Source organism: Anopheles aquasalis, chromosome 2, assembly GCF_943734665.1.
Source record: "Anopheles aquasalis chromosome 2, idAnoAquaMG_Q_19, whole genome shotgun sequence".
NCBI classification, from domain to species: domain Eukaryota; kingdom Metazoa; phylum Arthropoda; class Insecta; order Diptera; family Culicidae; genus Anopheles; species Anopheles aquasalis.
Window position 1 is genome coordinate 70,345,647 of NC_064877.1, and position 20,000 is coordinate 70,365,646.

Genomic DNA, 20,000 nt, shown 5'->3' on the forward strand with positions numbered 1-20,000 from the left:
CAGGAAGCTTGATGCTCTGCGAATGCCATAATGCACTGGTTCGTTATGCAGGTGTTTTTGAGTAGGTTTCAAGAACATATTTGACATTTGGAAAGCATAATGCTATGTTTTTTGCTTCCCAAATAATTTTGTTATTTTTTAATTTACAAATTTGTTGAAGAAGGTACCTTTTCTCACTTTGGGGATTTTTCCCATTTTTTTTCCTTATACATTATTCCGCCAAAGATATTTTATTAAATGTTTATTAACATATCAAGGTAATGTTCATGCTAAAGATAAATCTCCAGCTGTTAATGTATTGCCTGATGTTTTTTTTTATTGAAAGCTAAAGACATATGATAATACAGAGTGTTTAATGGCTTCACTCAAGGACGGAGGATTCGAACAATCGATTAAGATAGAGATTTTTTTTATCAAGATGACTCTTAACCATTATTGATGTCAAAGAGTCGTGTGGAATATGAAATGAGATAACGATAAAAGGATGGATAGCATTTTACCAAAATCATGGATATATTCATGCAAATCAAAGAAAAAATATTCCAAATTGTTACGCAGGCGAACACCGATAAACGCGATCCACCCTCGCCCTTGATGGCATATTCGTTCGCCGTACTGAAATGAGAGTGTTGCGAGTGTGTCAACAAGCCGGTACAGCGGTAGCGCGCTCGGTTCTTGAATCCAAAACTCAAGGTCATGCCTCAAAGTGGCCCACGGAACGGAGCGCGTGGTTCTGGCCGAAACTAGTTCGCTCTCTCGCCAATCGAATCACTAGACGTAGGGCTACCGGTTTTCGGGCGTCAGCATGTCTGGCAACTGTTTGCACAGAACCGTGCCACCTCTCGCCTCCGACTCGACGGCCTTGCACGGTGGTGGTGGGAAGGGAACTTTTATGTTGCCGGCACCGAAGCATCTTCGCCGTGTGACCGACGGACAAGACAAACTACTGCAACGTGCCATCCGGTTGCTGTTGAGCGAAGGCGGCTTACCAATGTCAGCTGGTGGCTGGTTGGTTGGTTGGCTGGTTGGCCGGAATGACTTAACATTAGAGTAACGTTCGGCGCATTACGCGGGCAGGCTATTAGTGTGGCCGTTTGTGCAAATGATGCGTTTTATGGCGGAGGAACGATAAAGGGGCTAATTGGATTGATACAGATCGGGTGTCGGATCGGGTGAGATGTGATTGAGCAGCTCATCTGCGTGCGTCGTCTTTGCCCTGCGATCAAACATGATTGGCCCATGCCCTTTTGACCTTCTGCAGTGGAGTTTGAAGGTCCTTCGTTTTGCAAATAAAATAGGGGGAAAAATAAAAAAGGAACAGAGCTTGATTTCCTTTTTTTTAGTTCTCAATCTCAAGCGACAGCGACGCGATAAAATCTCTCGAACTAGCCAACTCGTCGACGCCATTTCCCCGCTTGGATCGCGTTGCTGAACTCCCTTTTTGGCACACAAGGAAAAAAGCGCGAGCAGCCCTACGCGCTATGTCTGCCTGGGTCGAGCAGTTCTGCAAATACACTAAATCACCGTAGAGTGCCTGAGGGTCTACGTCTCCAGCGCACGCAACACGCGCGAACCGTGACATCGTAAAGCGTGACTATTATCTGGCGGATCCCGGCATCCGAAGAGGAAAAGACAGCGCAGTCCCAAGGACATCCCGAGCAGGCCGAGCTTGCAGGATGGAAGCGAAAACAAAGAACGTAAATTCGGTCGCCACAGTTTTGCGACGTGTTTGCGAGCTCTGACGCACACATCACGTTGTGATGATGATGTAACGTTGTGTCCGTTGCAGGACTCCCCCATTATCCGCCAGCCTGCCCCTATACCTTCACTCCCGCTTGGATCGTTCCTCGTTGGATCGTTAGTGGCCGGATAGTCCGACCAAACGGGGGCCAACACACACGTTCTCTGGGTTTTCTGTTGCTGACCAAAAATGGCCTAGGTCGTAGTGCCTTTGGGGAAGGCCGCACCTAATTGGACACGGAACTTTCCGGAGCTCCAACGAGTTTCCGCACTCTCTCTCTCTCTCTCATCAGCCGGTGCTGGGAATTAAGACGAAAAATGTAAATTTCCTCCAGCAAGCAAGCAAGCAACCCTGAAAAATCCCATCCGGGGGTACAGCTGTGGCGATGAGGACCAAACGTTCTGGTGAGCCTACTGGGAAAATGGCCATCCGATGTATCTGGCTGTGCGAGTGCGTGCGTGCGTGTTGGTGGGGGGATGTTAATGTTTTAATGAAAAATCTAATTTCTTTTCCAATTAGGAGCAAGCAGTTTCTGGCCAAGCTGCTGCTGCCGTCGATGCTCGACATCTTCATCCGGTTCCGGATTTGTTTTTGGTTTATTAATTCAGCAAACAGGGAGGCCAGGGTGGCCGAGCCAGTATTTACAGGACAGTGGCATGGCCAAAAAAAAAACCCTTCGGACCCAAGCTGCGTGCCGGTGGTTTTGTGATTGCAAGAAACGCCCCCCGGGAACCGTTCTTTCCATTCTTTCCGGCAAGCTGTATCCGGTTTTTTGAAAGAGAATTTTATATTTTTTTACCAATTATCTGGCTCGAGCACCATGGATCTCCTGGGCATGGAACCGAGCGGAACCGTGCACGAAGCAGTGCACGAGAAAGCTGCTGATGATGACGGCATCCTGATAATCCAGCCCATCCCAAAACGACCCAAAACCACCCCGTGAACCTACTTATCTCGTGGCACGCTATCGATACATTGGCCGCTGCGGCAATTCGATCAAACCACCTCGGTCAGCACCGCTCTCTCTCTCTCTCTCTCCGCAGCTGTTTACTTTTCCCAGGGCCCCGTGGCGCGCGGGTGAGGTCACGTGTCCGTTCCTCGCTCTTTAATCCCGTTGCGTCCCTCGATTTTTGGCTCGTGCTCGCTTTCGTCCCGGTATTGTGCCCGGGTCGCAGGGGGTAAACGCAAGATGTAAGGGTAAACACGACAATTTGGTCAACCTCGTAATCACTAGCTCAGCGATCTCGGTTCCCGGTCGGTCGGTCGGTCGGTAAACTGTGGCCCCAGACCAGAGAGATAGAGAGAGATGTGTCACACCTTGTGCTGGTTTGTAGCGAAAACTCGTGAAAACCTCGCGCAGCACACGGTGGAATTTACGGCAAAGCACACTACCGGCAGGGACGCTGTCGATTGGGGAGCGATTAATGGATGGGGATCGCTCCATCGATGCCACAGCGAGACAGCGTAACCACAGAGGGTTTTGCACCGGAGTCTTTGGTGGTCGATTTTGCGCCCGGAATGTTGCTACATTTCAATTTTCCCCTAATTAACACCTAGCCAAGTGACAACCACCGCTTCACCAGCTAGCTCGTCCCGTTTCCCGTCGTAGGGACGTTGTTTATGTTTCTGGCAACAAACCCCCTTAAGTGTCGTCGCCCAATGGTGCGTCCCTTCCGAATTTCGAAGTTCGCTTTCACCCGGCTATTGCCAGACGAAGCCATCACGTCCGCTGGAAGCTGTGGCACCACGTTTTCACACCCTTCAGTTCACCCTGCGCGAATTGTGGTACAGCTAGCTAGCAGCTGAGCACCGACCCCTGGCACTGGTATTGAAATTATTGTTATTTCAGAAGGAACAACCACCAAGCTACTTCACCATCGCTTTCCATTACGGAAGATGTGTGTGCCGTTTGGGTTATCCTCTAGGAGAGCGAATTTATTGAACACAAGCTAACAACCGTACCACATGGCCACACTGCACCATGCAGTGCCACGGTTCGGTTCTGCTAATGCGTGAAGAATGCATTTCCGATGGCGACGCTTGCAAAACCGATACCAACGTGTAGGGGGGAACGTATCGTCGTAGTCTTTCGTTGATCCCATTTTCTCGTTTTTCTCGCAATCCCTACAGCTAGGCCAAGGGATTTGTGGCCAAGCCAGGTCGGGCTGTCAGGTTGAGCAAATCTTTGGCTTAGGGACGGGACAGCACGGGGCTGTGGTCCGTCCGTTTTCTCTCTCTCTCTCTCTCTCTCTCTCCCTGTCTCTCTCCCTCTTTCTCTCTCTCTCTCTCTCTCTCTCTCTCTCTCTCTCTTTCTCGCCCCTGTTGTTCACTGTTGTTCTGGTATTAACCGAACAATCATATTTTGTTGCTCGCAATTGGAAAACCGCGAAATCACCACTGTGGCACCACGGGAGCAACGGACACAAAACAGAAGACCGGGTGGTGAAGGTGGAAAATTGCTTAATACCTCCTGCTGGCTCCTGATGGCTTGGTGGGTTGAATACAAACACTACCCTGGACACACGTACGAAACTGGAGTGAATCCGTGGCTGGAAGGTTGCGGAGCAAACCTTCAAAAAGCAGAAAAAAGGTTGGGGCGGGAATGGCACTCCCAGACGTGTTTTTCCTAGTACGGCTTCAGGCACCAGAACCTACCGTACCGTACCATTCCGGTGTACCGTGGACTCCTGGGTGTCCCGGTCTGGATGACACTCGTAGCCGCCTGCCAACCGTAATCTCCGCTGTCACTTGGCAAGGTCATGGTTTTGCGGCGCCATTACGTGTGGACGAGAGGAAATGGAGGGAGAAGTGCCTCCAGGCAGCGCCGCAATAGCACTCTTCTGTGTGGCAGTGTGTGGCGCTCACCGTACCACGCTTGCTGATGGTGGTTGGTTGGACTTTTTGCATAATCCAAAGGGGAATCAATAGAAGTAAATGGCCCGTGACGCTGAGGAGTTGAGGGAAATCTTATTTTTCCCCTTGGAATGCGCCCTTGTGCGGTTCGTTCACGATGGTCTCGGCAAGAGACGCCTTGGCTTCAGTTGGATGCTGGGAGAATACTGCCAGTGCTCTGCTGGTCATTGGCTGCAGCCGGTTGCTTGGTGTGCAACTTTCATGCTAAAACAGCTGCAACTTTGTTTATCTCAAAGCACGAGGAGCCATGACCGATGGTATAATGCATTCAAATGCTCAAAAAACTTGGAAAACGTAGCAGACGATGGCGGGTCAAGTTTTAATGTTGTGTAAATTCTATAATGTGCCAATGCGGTTGGCCACTGTAATCAGCAAGTACCGAGAACGATGGCAGCTGATGGTAATTTTTTTAAAAAAAGTTTAGAGGATCACCCACTTGGTTGTGTGAATAATATTATTTAATAATTAAAATTTTCAAATCCTCACAAAATAGCCATGCTTCAGAAACCCGCGATTCGGGCATCTAGGACTACTTGAGATAAGTTTATGGACGTATATCTGCAGGTGTGCCGGTGTTCCGGATAGCTCATTGAAAGAGCCATTTGCATGCATAATGTTGTGCAAAGGAAAGCGCGGCCGAGTGGCGACTTAATCTCAAATCTAGCCAATCAGCAATGCCCCTAGCGCTTGGATTGAATTGTTTGCTTTGCTCTGAGGGTTGCTGACTTGCAGATGCGGCGGCTGACGCGATGCGCCCTAAACCAGCGCCAAGTGTAATGCGCCGTCGAGTTTTACGCGTCGAACATGTGCCAATCGGGCATCGAGGGTTCATCGATAGGTTGGTTGGTTGGTTGGTTGTGGTGCGTGAGGGTAAAGTGTTACCCTAGGAGACGGCGTCCCTGCCTAACAAAGCAAACCGTCCAGTCTTTCCGCTTTCCGATTCCATCAGGATCGTGTCCCTTCGGTAGCGAATGCGTTTTCTGTGGCGTTTCGACGCATGCAACCCCCCCCCCCCTAGCTCGTGCGTTCTGTTATTTCCGGAGCACTGCAGGGGAAATCCGGTATCGTTCGGAAGCGGGAAGCGTGGCAGGAGCGAGCGAGAGGTGTAAGATGCATTTCGGTTAGGCGCGTGCGGGGCGACCTCGCTGTGGTCCCTTACACACAGGTTCTCTCTGCTCGAAGGAAGGCCGGCGGCGGCACGTGAACCGCTGTACCAGCCGCAAGGCTACTCTGGCCACTCACTTTGGTCTGGTCCACAAGTGCATGGCGTCCCGTTCTTGCAAGTCAGCTGACAAATATTTAAGTTCGACAAATGGACGTGTCCGTCGTCGTCGTTCGTTGATAGCCGAGAACCGGGCAATGGAATAGATCGTACTGAAAGGGATTGGTGTAGAGTGCACAGCGAAGCATGACGATGTGGATTGGAAGTTGGGTTTCGGGCCGGACCGAACGAAACGTGATTGCCAATCACCGGACCGGCAATGTGGCCGTGTGGTGGCAAGATTGATTATGCTTTCGGTGTCCTCTCGCACCGTTTGCACGCTGCCGGCCAGTGATTTCCGTTCACGTGCGATGCTCCTAGGACGTTGCCCTACTCATCCGATGCTCTGCGACATACTCACGCGTGCGCCATTTCTCGCCACTCTGATCCATTCTCTCTTCCCAGCGAAAGCGATTGCTGATGCGAATGATTTGATTGACTTTGGGACTCATGGTGTGTCAGCAGAGTCTGCCAGTTTTTGTTGAAATGCAGATGGATAGTCTTTGTCAGCTAGATACTGTTCGCTTGGCCAGGCATTTGTTTACATTTTCTTCTCACGCCGTCACAATTCACGTGACCTATATTGCATTTGTCTCGCCGTCTCTTAAACGCTTGGAGTTAGGCTGCCAGCTGGTGATAACTGGTACATGCAATCGAGCGTGCGTTTTTGATCAATTTCCAACTGCTACAGTCGATCGACTACATGCAGTTCGATCGCAGGGAGCATCAGCTCAGCCATGCTCGAGTGTCAGCTGGTTGACAACGCCCGAAAGCTACTGTCGACAACATCTGGCCTTCGGTGGGTAGGTTTGTGTGCCCCTTTCCCTTCAATTCCTTCGAAAAAGGGAGAATCGCAGGATCGATCGATTATCAGTAAGTGCAGAGCAGTGAGCATTGGTCAGTGTGATCGAAGGGTAGCGACTAAGTAGAGACAGCTCAAGCGATAAATTGTTTAATTGAATGAAATTTATCGTCTCATTGGCGAGACGCAATGTTAAGAGCTACACCACCCTCTACAGCCCTCTCGATTACGGTCGCATTTGAAGCACTGTGATCGAAAAGCGTATGTCGCACGTTGTATAAAATTATTACAATTCTTTATGATGCTCTTCCTTATGTGTATGCATAGCAATGAAACATTTCTTGCTAAATATGCAATCTATCTTATTCATTTCTTTTTTAAAACAGGAGTGCCATTCAATACATTTTTTTTTGTTTATTGGACGGCAACAAACAGTTTGCTGTATAGAAGGGCGAAATAAAGTTAGAGAGTCGCAGTTGTTAAAACTCGATGCAGAACGAGGCCATCCGTAATCGTTAAAATAACAGTACTAGACACTAATCCGTGAAATGAACCCATTAAAAATAAACAGGCCTAACGAGCACGCAACAATTTGTTTTGTCTGGCACATGTTCATTGATGCGCTAATGCATTGTTTTGAACGAATCACTTCCAAACTGTACCTCAGTGCTGCTGGGCTAGTGGATCCAGTGTGTCCTGGCCGCTTTAGTGAAAAAGAGCTGTACATTTCGAGATGTTCACGTATGGAATGATGTAGCACAACTGGCGACAGTATAGGCTTTCTGACGTTGTGATTTATATTCTCACAGGCAATTGCGGGGAATGTGGCTAATCTTAGCTTCAACGTTGGCTATGCAATTTAAGTGTCACTGGGAGAAATGTACAGTCTGGCAATGGGATCCTCCGAAGGACGGTATGTTCGTGTTTAATCATGTGCCTCTGGGTGTCAATATTGTTGAGTTAGTGGATGTACAGCCAGCCACCGTCGACGTGAACATGACAGGAAGCATAATATTTCGCATTCATTCGCTGTATATAACTAAATCGTCAATTAGCAGAGTGATCATGCCAGCAGTGGGAAACATTACTACCCTTCGGATCGACAAAACGAATCTATTCTCAATCTTTTTCGAGGGCGGCGGTAATAGCTTGAGGATTGTTCATATATCGAGCAGCAAGATGACATCTGTTCCTGCGTCGATAGCACAGCTGACGATGCTGGATGCTCTCGTTGTTTCTAAATCGCTCATCCAAACCATTGACTTGAATGCTGTTAGCATGCTACAACAATTGAAACTGTTGGATTTGCATTCAAATAAGATCAAGAGGGTGTATTGTGGCGCCACCAGTAGTGACACGAACTTTTCCTCCCTTAAAACGCTCGACCTATCGAACAATGTTCTGACGACGATCAATTTGAATACATTCATGTACATGGTAGCACTGGAGAATTTGGATTTATCAACAAATAGAATTAAGGTGTTGGTAGGCTCATTGAATAGCACTAGTTTAAGCAGTATTAACTTGGCCAATAATCTTTTGGTGACATTATGCTTTTGCGATTGGTTTGGAACTGGCGTGAAGTCCTTGGATTTCACAAACAATAGCCTTGAACAGATACCACCGTGCATTTCGAACGCTATGCCGAACATTGAGATATTACAGATAGCAAGAAATAAATTGGTGGATAAGGAATTAATGTGGGAATCCCTTTATCGTCTGAGTCAACTGAAGGAGCTCAACCTAGCCCACAACCAGCTTTCCAATGCATCAATCACGAAACTTTCACCAACACTAGGTGTTCTGAACATAAACAATAATCGTATAACGCACCTTACACTACCGAATGAAACGGAGACGGTGTTAGAAATCAATGCCGGTTGTAATCTCATTACTGATTTTCAACTGAACTACATTTCGCACAATGTTTACAAAATGCAAATGTATGGCAATGTGATAGATTGTAGTTGGGACTTCTTGGACGAAGTAAAACATGATAACATAACTTGTGTTCGAAATCAAAACAGTTCGGAGGTTCGCAAGGTATGCGTCATGATGGCATCGTTTGGTGCAGTTAGCGGCTCTGGTTAGAATGGAAGAACGGTGTGCTAGAATGGATCACTGCTGTATTAGTTTGGCTGGAAATAGATGAATAATTACTGTGTTAGATTACTTTTTTCAAAATTAAAAAGTCATCAGAGAAATTACAATCCACTAAACCATGGCAAATTCAATTTTACGTTTAGTAAACGTATCTCTGCGAACTTTTTGTTCTATCTTTTTTACGCACTATTCATTTATTGTTTGTCCTCGGTGAATATGAGATCTGTGTGCTTTAACATCATTTCCGTCTATTGTAGGAGTATGATGTTAAGCGCGTATTTTATTCTGATAAGGTCAGTAAGTTGGAAATATTTTCTTAACGGATTTGAATAATGTGTGCCTAATTCTAGCTTGGTACTGCTGCACTTGTCACCAACGTCCTTGTTTCAATTTTATTGTGATAAAGAAAACATGTGTATCCTAACCAATTGGAATCCATTAAAGGAAGGTACGTTCGTACTGACTCACGTACCGGAGAGTTGTTCATTCATAACATTGCGGAACATGATAGCCATCCAAGTGAATACTGAAATCAAGCGATCAAGCTTGCTAACAATCGGCTTCACCTGGACGAGATGGAAAGGTTTCGCTCATTCTTTTAAATGATTATCTTAGATTTATCTCCAAATAAGTTGTCACATGTTACGCTCACTGAGAAACTCTTCCGGCAAAATTAACCTCTTTGAATCTGTCTAAAAACCGCCTTCAGAGCATCGAAATACCGTACACTCCGAACAAATGTTTTTCGATAAATTTAATTGAAAATTGCATAAAGAATTTCGACTTGGATAAGGTGGCTCCAGATCTGTTTCAATTGCTGATGTACGACAATCCTATGGACTGTAGCTTCCGGGACAATGCATACGCTGATTATGATGGCAACATATCGAACGTTAGGTGCAGTCACACCAAAGCTAACTGTTGACCTTTGTCATGCATATAGGGCATGACGTCTAATAATTATAGAGATAAAAAGTGTTCAGTTTATGTAGTATTCTTCTCCTCAATTACGGATAGCTTGCTGGTTCTTGAAACCATCAAACCAAGCAAATTGTTACAGTGCTTAATAAATATTTACCGAATCTGCAATCTGTCTTATTTGGTTCAACTCAAATTTGCAATGATCGAAAAGTGCATGCCCCTTCTACATCTAAACCCATGTGTTGTGAACGGCTGATGAGTTCTGTTGCTGAGGTTTACACAGATTTAAACTTAGAAACGCCTTCTTCGCTTAGGACCAGTCGTCTAACTGCTTTTTGTCAACATAAGAGTGCATAAACATACAACTTTTAGATTTTACTCCCTAGGAGATAAAATAGGTCGCGAATAAGAATTTGGTATACCTACGGGTCGTCTGACCAATTATTTACCTTTTTGGCATTCTGATGACATCCTGGAACTTTCTAATGTCTCGCACATGACTGATGCTAGGTAATCATTTGAGCCATCACATGATCAACAGTGCTCCTTACACACTATGCAAAATTAAAAGTCCATCAACCATTGACAGGAAATGGTGCAGTAATAATTCGTGAACGATGACAAGTATAACCTCAAATTAGGTTCATATTACCTATTAATTCTATACATTTTTGATACTATTCGTTTTAAGTGTGTCTGGTTAAAATATTCAATTTGTGAGCCTCGACATCTCTTTAACAATTCATCACTTCTACATCCCTCCAGCCTTACACGATTAATAAACTACAACATCTGTTATAGGACAATGATGTTCATATTGCTTTTGCTCCTGCTAAGGTTTGTAAATTGGTATGATGTATCGCGTCATATTTGATAACTTGTGCTTAATTCTAGCTTGCTACTTCTGCAAATGCCTCCCTCGTCATTGTTTCAATTTCACTGTGATAAAGATTACGCTTGCATTCTCTCGAGTTGGGACCCATTAAAGGAAGGCACGTTCGTGCTGGCTCACGTACCGGAGAAGTATAACATTATAATTTTACGGAACATGCTTGCCATCCACGTGAATAGTGAAATGTTTGAAAAGTTTGAACGCATCAAACGTTTTAGTAACCATACATCGTTTTTAGTTCTTAAAATCGAACGTTCACCGATTCGTAGCTTTATATTGAAGGATAATAGCATTCTTTCTCAAGTAGAGATCAAGAGAACTTTGCTACGAAGTTTAGTGTTGGGGGTCGATTGCAAGCTAGAAAAGATAATTGTGGTTCAAAGCCGATTAGAGCGATTGCCTCAAACCCTAGGTAACCTTCATTCGCTCGTTCATCTTGAAGTTACGAATGCCCAAATACAGACAGTGAATCTTAATACGATCGGTAGACTGCCAAAGCTTGAGTTTTTGAACTTGAGCAAAAACAAGATTCATTCTTTGTACTACACTGCGAATCTAGAACTGTTCCCTCGTTTGTTGTTTTTACATTTAGAAAGTAATCAGCTACGAAGCATAAATTTAAATTTGTACAACAAAATGACATCACTCTCCACTATTAACTTGAACAGCAACTGTTTAACTACTGTCTCAGGTGCCATAGTTTCCAACTCAGTGACGATAATTGAATTAGCCAACAATCACTTATCCTCCTTAGACTGTTGCAACTGGAGATTACCAGGGCTATTCAGCTTCACTGCCGATAACAACAAGCTCGAAATGTTGCCACGGTGTTTTGAAGACGTTTTTACTAATGCATCAGTGATCACATTTTCTAACAATCGACTTCACCTGGATGAGATGGAAAAGCTTAGTTTATTTTCAAACATGTTCAATCTAGATTTGTCTCAAAATATGCTATCACATGTTACGCTTACTGAGAAGACTCTTCCACCAAAATTAATAACTTTGAATCTGTCCAAAAACCGCCTTCAGAGCATCGAAATACCTTACTCGCCGAACAAACGTTTTTCGGTTAATCTAATTGAAAATTGCATAAAGAATTTCGAGTTGGATAAGGTGTCTCGAGATCTGTTTCAATTGCTGATGTACAACAATCCTATGGACTGTAGCTTCCGGAGTGATATAGACGCTGATTATGATGGAAACATATCGAACGTTAGATGCACTCATAATAAAGTTAATTGTTGATTTGTCATATTAATTCCGAACATGTTGTCAAACAAATATAGAATCATAATGAGTATAGCTTATGTGGAACCATTCAGTTAGTTATTATAATGTTAATAACGTTATGTTATGTGTAATGTTATCATAATGCTTTTGAAGCAATAAAATCGAATGTATGAAAGTTTAATATTTTTGTAAAATGCTCTTTCCGTATCTCCGGTCATAGTAAAGAAGCTTTTCTTGTCTATTTGACAAACTGTCTCATTTGCTCTGTGGACCATAGTGAAAAGACACTTAGTGAAAAGACTTTGGCAAGGAAACTGTTTTCAAGGAAAATAATAATATTTTATTTATTTGACGCATGAGTCTTCCTGCTTTGGCTTTCAATTGTGTTTTTATTCTTTTATTATATTAAAAATTCAAACTCCGAAATCCTTTAATCATATCGACGCTATTAATAAATCTTCGATAATGGTCCCATATTTACGAAGCGAAGTGACACACCATCATTACGCTCGCTACGGGATGTTTCATTTCTAATTCTGTGTTGGAAGGTTAATCTTTTACGGTATCGTAAGAGGGTGTCTAATTAAAAGCTACCGCATTACCATCCAGATGCAGGAAGATTTCTCGTGGTAACTTGGTGATGTTACTAATTTCACTGATAACGTTAAATTTCAAATTGAAATGAACAATCGATGTGCTTTCAAATGGTGCAAAATCGATACGTACCAAGCGATTGTGTTCCAATTGCAAGTACGTTAGCTGTTGCCAGAGCTGGACGCAATTGGGCAACTCTTCCAGTCGATTATACGAAAAGTCTAGTTTAATAATGGCCGTCGTTTTCCAACCACAACAGTTTACAGATGACAACCTGTTGCCCGATAAGTCAAGCTCCGTTAAAGTCGCAGTTTGCAATGATCCATCTAGCTGCTTAAGCCTATTGTATTGTAGATTAAGTTTGATTAACGATACCATCCCATCAAACAGCGAAAGATCGATGCGAGCTAGTTTGTTGCAACACAGATCTACTTCAAGCAACTTCTTGAAGCAGCGACTATTGTTTGCCGATCTTAATTCTTTTATAAGATTGTTGGACAAATGTAGCAACCACAAATTCGGCATCTTTGAGAAAATGTCCAAATCCACCGCACCTAACTGCAAAAACCGGATGGAAATGGTTTCCAGCTCTGTCATAAATGCTAAAGAGCTTAGAATGTCACCCACACACCCATGCTCGACAATCATTTGTTTAAGATTTTCATTGAAGCTGTACTCCAATTGCAACAGCCGCGTCCCGATGATAGAAAGCCTCTCTATTGTGCTGTTAATCGGTATGCTTAGCTTGTCGACATGTGATAGATGCAGAATGAGCTGATGCGATATGTTCGACAACATGGACACGTCCAGAGTTGTGAAAGAGGAGTCCGTGATAGTTAGAATCGAAACGTTTCCGAAGCACAAATCCAGCATCTCGGGCAACAGGCTATCCGTTAGTTGGCTGCATGTGCAAGTTAGGTCTTGCTCACATCGCATATCGATTACTGCGGGCGTGCGAGTGAAAAAAGCAACTAGAAACAGTGTTGTTATGCTTGGATACCTGTTGAAGTAAATGTGTTAGTCCTTATGTTGCAATATGCTTCCTTAATGAGTGCTTACATAGTATGATTGTTATCTTCACGGCTGGAAGTATGGTATCGCACTGAAAGTATCCTCAATGACCGCACTTTTTTAAATGTGAAGGTACAATTCTAATAAACGTTTCGTGGAATTTTGTGATACAACAGAATACACTTCCCGGAATCCGAAATTCTCCATGAGTATGAATTAAATATTAATCAGTGGTCCATTTCATTTTTTTATGCTTTTGAAGTAATGGAGTCAACCTCGATTGTCAGCTGATCCTTTTATTCTAATCATCGTGTGCCGAATGCAGCACAGATTATTGAGTATTGAGATTTGTGTCGCTTTGTTAAGTCCAGTGATTTTGTTCAGTTATTTCGGCTCGATGGTAAATGTGTATGAGCAGATGTAGCCGCTCAAACATGCTCTCAGATGTTAGTTGTTTCAATGTTGATGAAACAAATAAACTACAACATGATTGCATGGCTAAAGCGGGCGAAGGTCGTCGGTGTTACTCTCAAAACATATTAATAAACAATTTATTTCTCTTCAATAAAACACACTGGATTGGTCGCGGTTCCGATTCGTTTCATCTGCAGTTTATGATTCGCTTGGTTCAAACACGTAAAGCACCCCCCCCCCCCCCCCCCTTTGCGTTCTAACTGTTTACGCTAATCGTTGTTTTCGCAAAAACAATTCGGAACGTTCTAATCAACAATATCACTCAATGCCGCCACGGTTGCGTCCGGAGGATGTTAGTTGAATATCCTAATAGACAAAATAGACAGAAAAATCCAAAAGGCACATGGTGTTGCATAGAATGTCTGGAAAAAAAGACTCAAACAGGGGAGCGCCATTTGTTTGAAGTTGTATCTGGCGGAGCTAGTCTGGCATTGCTCTGTTGAACCAAGTGGTGCGGTGCGAGAACAACAACCCTGGTTTGCGTCCATGCGTTTCGTTTTACCGCTCGTTTTCTTTTGGGTTTTTTGGTATCATCATTGACCGATGCAACCATCCTGGGCGCAAGTTATCTTCTTTTGTTTAGCTGCTGAAAACCTTCCTCTCTGTTAAGACAGGTGATACATCGTTCAATGCACTATTTTCAATGTCAAATCTAATTATATAAGGTGTCCTTCATTTAAAAAGATTCTGTTGCATTTTATATGAAAAAAACAAAACACAATTTGATATCCTGTTTCCCCAGACCAATTGTAGGCAGTTGTATGATGCATACATTAACCATCACAAAAGGTGAACATTTCCTTCAATACAGATACCGTCCGTCTTTCGTTACAGACTATCGCGTCAGCAAATACTGCGGAGAGCATCTGATAGTTCGCAACGAGATTCGCTGGGGGCCGCTAGATGATGATTACGATTCGTCCGAAACCGATACTAATGATGCCATCTCTGAAGTACCTCCGACACCGGAACCGTTGCAACGTACCGGACCCTCGATGCTTAATACACTCGCGCCACCGAGAACAAACTATGACGCATCAGAGCCCCAGCAGGCGGCCGCCATTTCCGTCGAAGAATCGGTGGTGCGCGATTCCATCGCTCACGGGTTCTCATCCACCGATGGACATCAGCGTGATCGGCGGTTAACACGGGAGGATGAGCCGCGAGCCGAAGCGTTACATGCGGCCACGGTGCACTCGTTTCATAATTTGAAAATCCTGAAGCCCATCGAAGAGCCTTCTACTGTAAACGATACGGATACTAGTGCGCTAGAGCTGGAGGCGGCCCACAATCGGAATCGACAGCGGCAGAAGGTGTTCTCGCAGGTGATTAGTTCTAGGTCTAGGTAAACACGGGTCTACGGCTTGTGATTGCATGCTTTTTTCCCCTATCAATGTGCCTGCCCAATCGTCTGCTACGTAAAGATGATGCAATTAGTAAAGCATCATACCCAAACTACTTATCGTTTTATCAACAACAATAATGCTTTGAACCATGTCTTGGCTACAAATGGTGACCCTTTATTATTTTGCTGTCGTACGATAATATACACTCTTTACAGCGTGTAAACGATACTGCCGAGTTTCATAAACGACGTTTCAACGGTCGATAGACTGGAGGTCAGCTTTGTTGGGTCGACTGGTACCTGCTTCAAATTCGTTTCTAGGTCGGTTATGGCACTTCTGAATGACGCGATGGCGCTGTTCAGGGTGGGGAGCGATTCGGGTTTTACCGCCGAAGTGTAAGTCGAGCTGAAGTAGTTATACTGTGGTTGCATAGCCGCAATCGCAGCAAGGGCCTTGTTGATGTTATTCTGCGAGTCCGTGCCGGCGATGACCTGTCTGACGGAACCGGGAATGATGGACATTTGTCCCAGGATAGCGCCCACCGCTTCGTGGATCTTGACAATGTTAGCCGACTTGGTAACTTGTGCAGAGCTACCGGCCTGCAAGAAATCGAAACCAATAACCATTCTGCTCGCCTAGTGGCTACATTTGGGGCAGAATTATGAAAGCGTCTTACCAAGAGCGTGCAAAGCGCAAAAGAGAGGACGAAAAATTTCATCTTGCTTGGGTTGAGGTTTTCGCTGTCCGGACCACACTGTACCACTGGATAACTGACGATGGCTCAATGGAACTCCAGTCACTAAATTCGATTTTTATCCACGCGGCAAGTCCACAGTCCGCTGATGCCATCGCTGAGGGTCGGATGATGAACGATTGACACAGGTGTTTGCCACAGGTGGTTTGCAATGGTATACACGTGCCATAGGTTCGGTGTGGCGGGTTAGTTCTTGGGCCAAACTTTTTACCAACGATGAAACGATGATCGGAGACAACGGAGATGAAATTTCCAGAATTTGAAGCTTATATTACTTTCCATAATGGCCCCTAATGGCCTTTTTTCTAAAATAATCAAGCAGTTCTATTGCTGCGAAAGGAAATTAATCGCGCTTGGGTGTCTCAAGAATGGTCTTCGAACAATCTAGAGATGATAATGCGAACGACATTCGTTGTCTATCATTTAATTGTCCACCCATTTCATATTGTCGTGCTGACTAATGTTGATGAAGCTAGTTGTGCATCAAGAGAATAAATGGATGTAATAAATAAGAAGTTCCGTCCCATGCATCTTGGCAGAGTAGAATAGACCGCGCTGTACAAACAACAGTAAAACGCGGTACACCTTTTTTTGTAGCGTGTCGCTATCATTTCGATCACAAAAACAAATGAATCTTGCTATTTCGTTGCATGTACACTGGGGTGACACCACCTGCCCTGGTTTTTGGCTGGCTGCATGTCGTTTCCATTCCGTGCAGGACTTTCGAGTGCTCAAAATTCTACCCAGCAACCTAGATGTCGTTGAGGACATCAAACAGATTGGCAACGAGTACTACTTCAAGAAGGACGTCGAGGTTTTGGTGGATGACAACGAAAATGCAATTGTCGACGATCCGGATGGGGAACGTGAAAGGCCAGCGGAGGCGGCCAATCGCGGGCAAGGAGTGAACTACACTGCGACCACCAGCGACGGAAGTGAGATGACTGAAACGTTAGACATTGTGGTGTTACCAGCACCAACGAAGGATATCGAAATCTACGAGAACGAAGTCCTTCCGGAATCGGAATCCCAGTCACCGGACGATCTCAGCGTCATTGGATTGATAACACCCACCAGGTTGATGACCACCAGCGTGTACAGCTCATCTATGGCGACGGTATCGGTCGAGCTAGCGGCGAATCCGGTCACAGACAGTCCACCGACGGTTCCGTCATCAGCGAGCTCGATCACAGTTGATACAACGCTCGGTCATTGGGATGAAGATCGGTTGGTCCTGCCGGAGCTTGAAGAATCGGGCGAGTTGTCATCACAGGGACAGGGCAAACCTAACCGAACCACCGATGAGCAGGATAAGTTTCGCTTCGATAATGGTACATTTAGAAGGATTCAAGAAACAGTACGGAAAGAGCTTGATGAAAGCTGGAATCCGATCCCCCCTCCGGACAACTATGATGAAGACGATGATGACGACGAAGAGGAGGATGATTATGAGTCGCATCCGTTCGGCAAGGGGTCGAGGGGATTTCACAAAAAATACACCAGGTAAAGAAAGGGTAACACTTTCAACGGTAAACTTGCCGCACTGCAATTAAACGATTTCTTGTTCCTCACGTTGTAGCGTCCAACGGACTCTGCTGAAACGCCCTTTACGCCAGGGTTTCCTTATGACGCCTGGCTATCCGAAGTACTACATTGGAGACAGTGTCTGCCAGTGGACGTTGTACGCCGGCCAGCATCAAAGGATAAAGTTGACGGTGTTGGATCTAGCGCTCCGTCGTAAGTGCTCAGATACGCTTTGTAAGTGGTTATGATTGCGTTGCATACTAAGTGTTGTGTTGCGTTTCCTGCTCGATAGATGATGATGAGTGCCGGGACTATCTTCACGTCGTGGACCTCAACACGAATCATACGCTGTTCCACAGCTGCACCGAGAGCACACGCCCGATAGAAATCGTCAGCATACAGGACCGTCTTGAGGTAAGCCTAGTGTTGTGACTAAACAGCGGCGATAAAATGTTATGATAAAATTGCTCTATTTGCTGTTCATTCGATCTCGTAGGTTTCCGTGCGAACGACAACGAAAGTAATTTATCCCAAACGAGGAGTGCTATTACATTATACAGGTGAGTACCAAATGATACGATTGATAGCACCAAACGGTGATCTGGCGAAATGGCCGTAGTTCGCGGTGTCGATGGAGGTTCATGTTTTCCACTTTTTTGCCCTTTCTTTTATCAGTTTTGTCTAACTAACCGAAAATGTTTCTGGTGTACAAAGTGTCTGCGTGTATTATGTTTTTTGTAGACGCCTTTGTTTTTTGTCTCGAAAACGCCTTTCCTTCCTCTACCAAAAAAAAACAGTAAAAAAGGGAGACACAAAAAATATAATCCCGCCAATTCAAATTTTCCAATAATCCAGGCCAATTCAAAGTGGCATCTTTTTGTGAAAGATTTCAAGGAAATTTCCATTCTAGATGGCGCCAGAGTGAGCGAGAGAAAAAAATATCGTTACTTTTCGCTGAAGAAAGTGTTGAAATTCGCTTTTCGGAAAATTTTAAAATATTTTTTTGTAATTTTTAATAAAAATAATGACAGAAACGAAAATTAGTGTCAATTTCAAACATGTTCCCGCGGTTTCAAATTAAAACGAATTTTAATCTGTAACCGGGAGTCCGTGTAGACGTGGGTTGAGGAGTCGTAAACGGCCGTTCTGGTCATCTCTTTCGCTCTAGTGACGGACGGTGGCTAACGGAATTGCTCCTCTCTCTCTCTCTCTCTCTCTCGCTTTCTCTCTAGCGCTCGGCTGCGAGGCGCCATCGCCAACGCCGGGTCGTATGAAACTGGTTCGACGGACGGAAAATAAGGCCAAATACGTTTGTGATCCGCTTCACGTCTTTCCCGATACGGGCGAAACATCTCGAGAACTCATCTGCACCGCCAAACACGCGTGGAACCGCGCCCTGCCACCCTGCGTCGGTAAGTATTGACCAAACAGCTTCCGCTGCCCACTCTGCACTTCCGGAAAAGGATCCCAACTTTGGCACGCGGTGCAAGAGCCAAGCGGATGCACCATTCCCCGTGCGACAGCCCCGTTCCGTCGTCGGCATCGTCAGTGGCAATCCCAGGGCGGTCCACCTACACAATCCGCCTGGGCAGAAGAAAAGGCGTGCGTCCGCGGTGCGAAATTGTTTTGGTTGTTGCGGAACGGTTCAAAGAACGGTTGACATTTGACTGATTTGTTGCGACAGAGTTTGTTTACCGTGGCAGGACTGGGATGGGAGGTGGAGGTGGGATATGGACCGTTGCTTTCCCGTCGATTAACTGCATCGATGGACCGTATGGTTAGCCGCGCGAAGACGATATTTAAACGGTTGAAAAGAATCTCACATGTGGTATGTAGCGACTGCCCATGATTCGCATTCGTTCGATCGTGTGGCCATCACGTGGTTCACGCACGTTGAGCAATATATGCTCTCGAAATAGTATGCAAAGTGACGGTCAGATGTGCTTGCTGATGAAGCAACAGCTGTTCTCGCCGAGTAAAGAACCATTCAGTAAGGTCCATCCATTCAAAGTTTTCTTGTTTAGTGCTTGGTTCCCTAGTGAACTTTTGGTTTGTTTTGGAATAATGGACTAGATTACACGCACGCCCCGAGTTCATATCAATTTGTTGCGGCACATCGAAGCGTGCTTCCAATCGTGGGTTTCTGTTCGTCGCTTGATAAGGTAAATTGATAGTCCAGCTGCCGGTTGCCTTAACGAACCAACAGCGATCGCATGATGGTAGCAGCTATACAGGCTTCTCACTAAGCCTTATCGCTTCTATTGGGGTTGTTCAGTGCACTGCTGGAGCTACAGATTGAAGGTAAACATAGTGCACATGTGCTTCTATGCTGGGTGTTTTTTTCTGGGGTAGCGGGCTACTTTCGTAAAACCAACGGTGCTCAAGCGGTACATCTTTTCATTGCTCTTTTACGGTAATGTATTTTTAGAAA

The 20,000-nt window shown here is 45.0% G+C and overlaps 2 protein-coding genes across 3 annotated transcripts in view; one reads left to right on the plus strand and one right to left on the minus strand.

Moving 5' to 3' along the window:
* Nucleotides 1-20,000, plus strand: part of LOC126569023 (uncharacterized) — a 55,607-nt gene that overhangs the window by 33,106 nt on the left and 2,501 nt on the right. For both annotated transcript variants that reach the window (XM_050225805.1, XM_050225804.1), the window contains 7 exons: nt 14,780-15,270; nt 16,764-17,548; nt 17,625-17,782; nt 17,862-17,983; nt 18,066-18,129; nt 18,802-18,981; nt 19,998-20,000. The exon at nt 19,998-20,000 is cut by the window's right edge and continues 102 nt beyond it. In XM_050225805.1, coding sequence (XP_050081762.1) covers nt 14,780-15,270; nt 16,764-17,548; nt 17,625-17,782; nt 17,862-17,983; nt 18,066-18,129; nt 18,802-18,981; nt 19,998-20,000 — 1,803 coding nt within the window. The remainder of the gene's footprint in view (nt 1-14,779; nt 15,271-16,763; nt 17,549-17,624; nt 17,783-17,861; nt 17,984-18,065; nt 18,130-18,801; nt 18,982-19,997) is intronic.
* On the minus strand, nt 15,445-16,058 carry LOC126569024 (uncharacterized). Its single transcript, XM_050225807.1, has 2 exons — nt 15,968-16,058; nt 15,445-15,890 (listed from the first exon to the last, which is right to left on the minus strand). The coding sequence occupies exons 1-2, from the start codon at nt 16,007-16,009 to the stop codon at nt 15,501-15,503; spliced, it is 432 nt and encodes a 143-aa protein (XP_050081764.1). The 5' UTR covers nt 16,010-16,058; the 3' UTR covers nt 15,445-15,500.

Excerpts from the sequence above, each read along its gene's own strand:
- LOC126569024 (XM_050225807.1), bottom strand. The coding sequence starts at position 16,009 with ATGAAATTTTTCGTCCTCTCTTTTGCGCTTTGCACGCTCTTG. Across the intron at positions 15,891-15,967 it reads TTGCGCTTTGCACGCTCTTG|GCCGGTAGCTCTGCACAAGT; the intron begins GTAAGACGCTTT and ends GATTTCTTGCAG.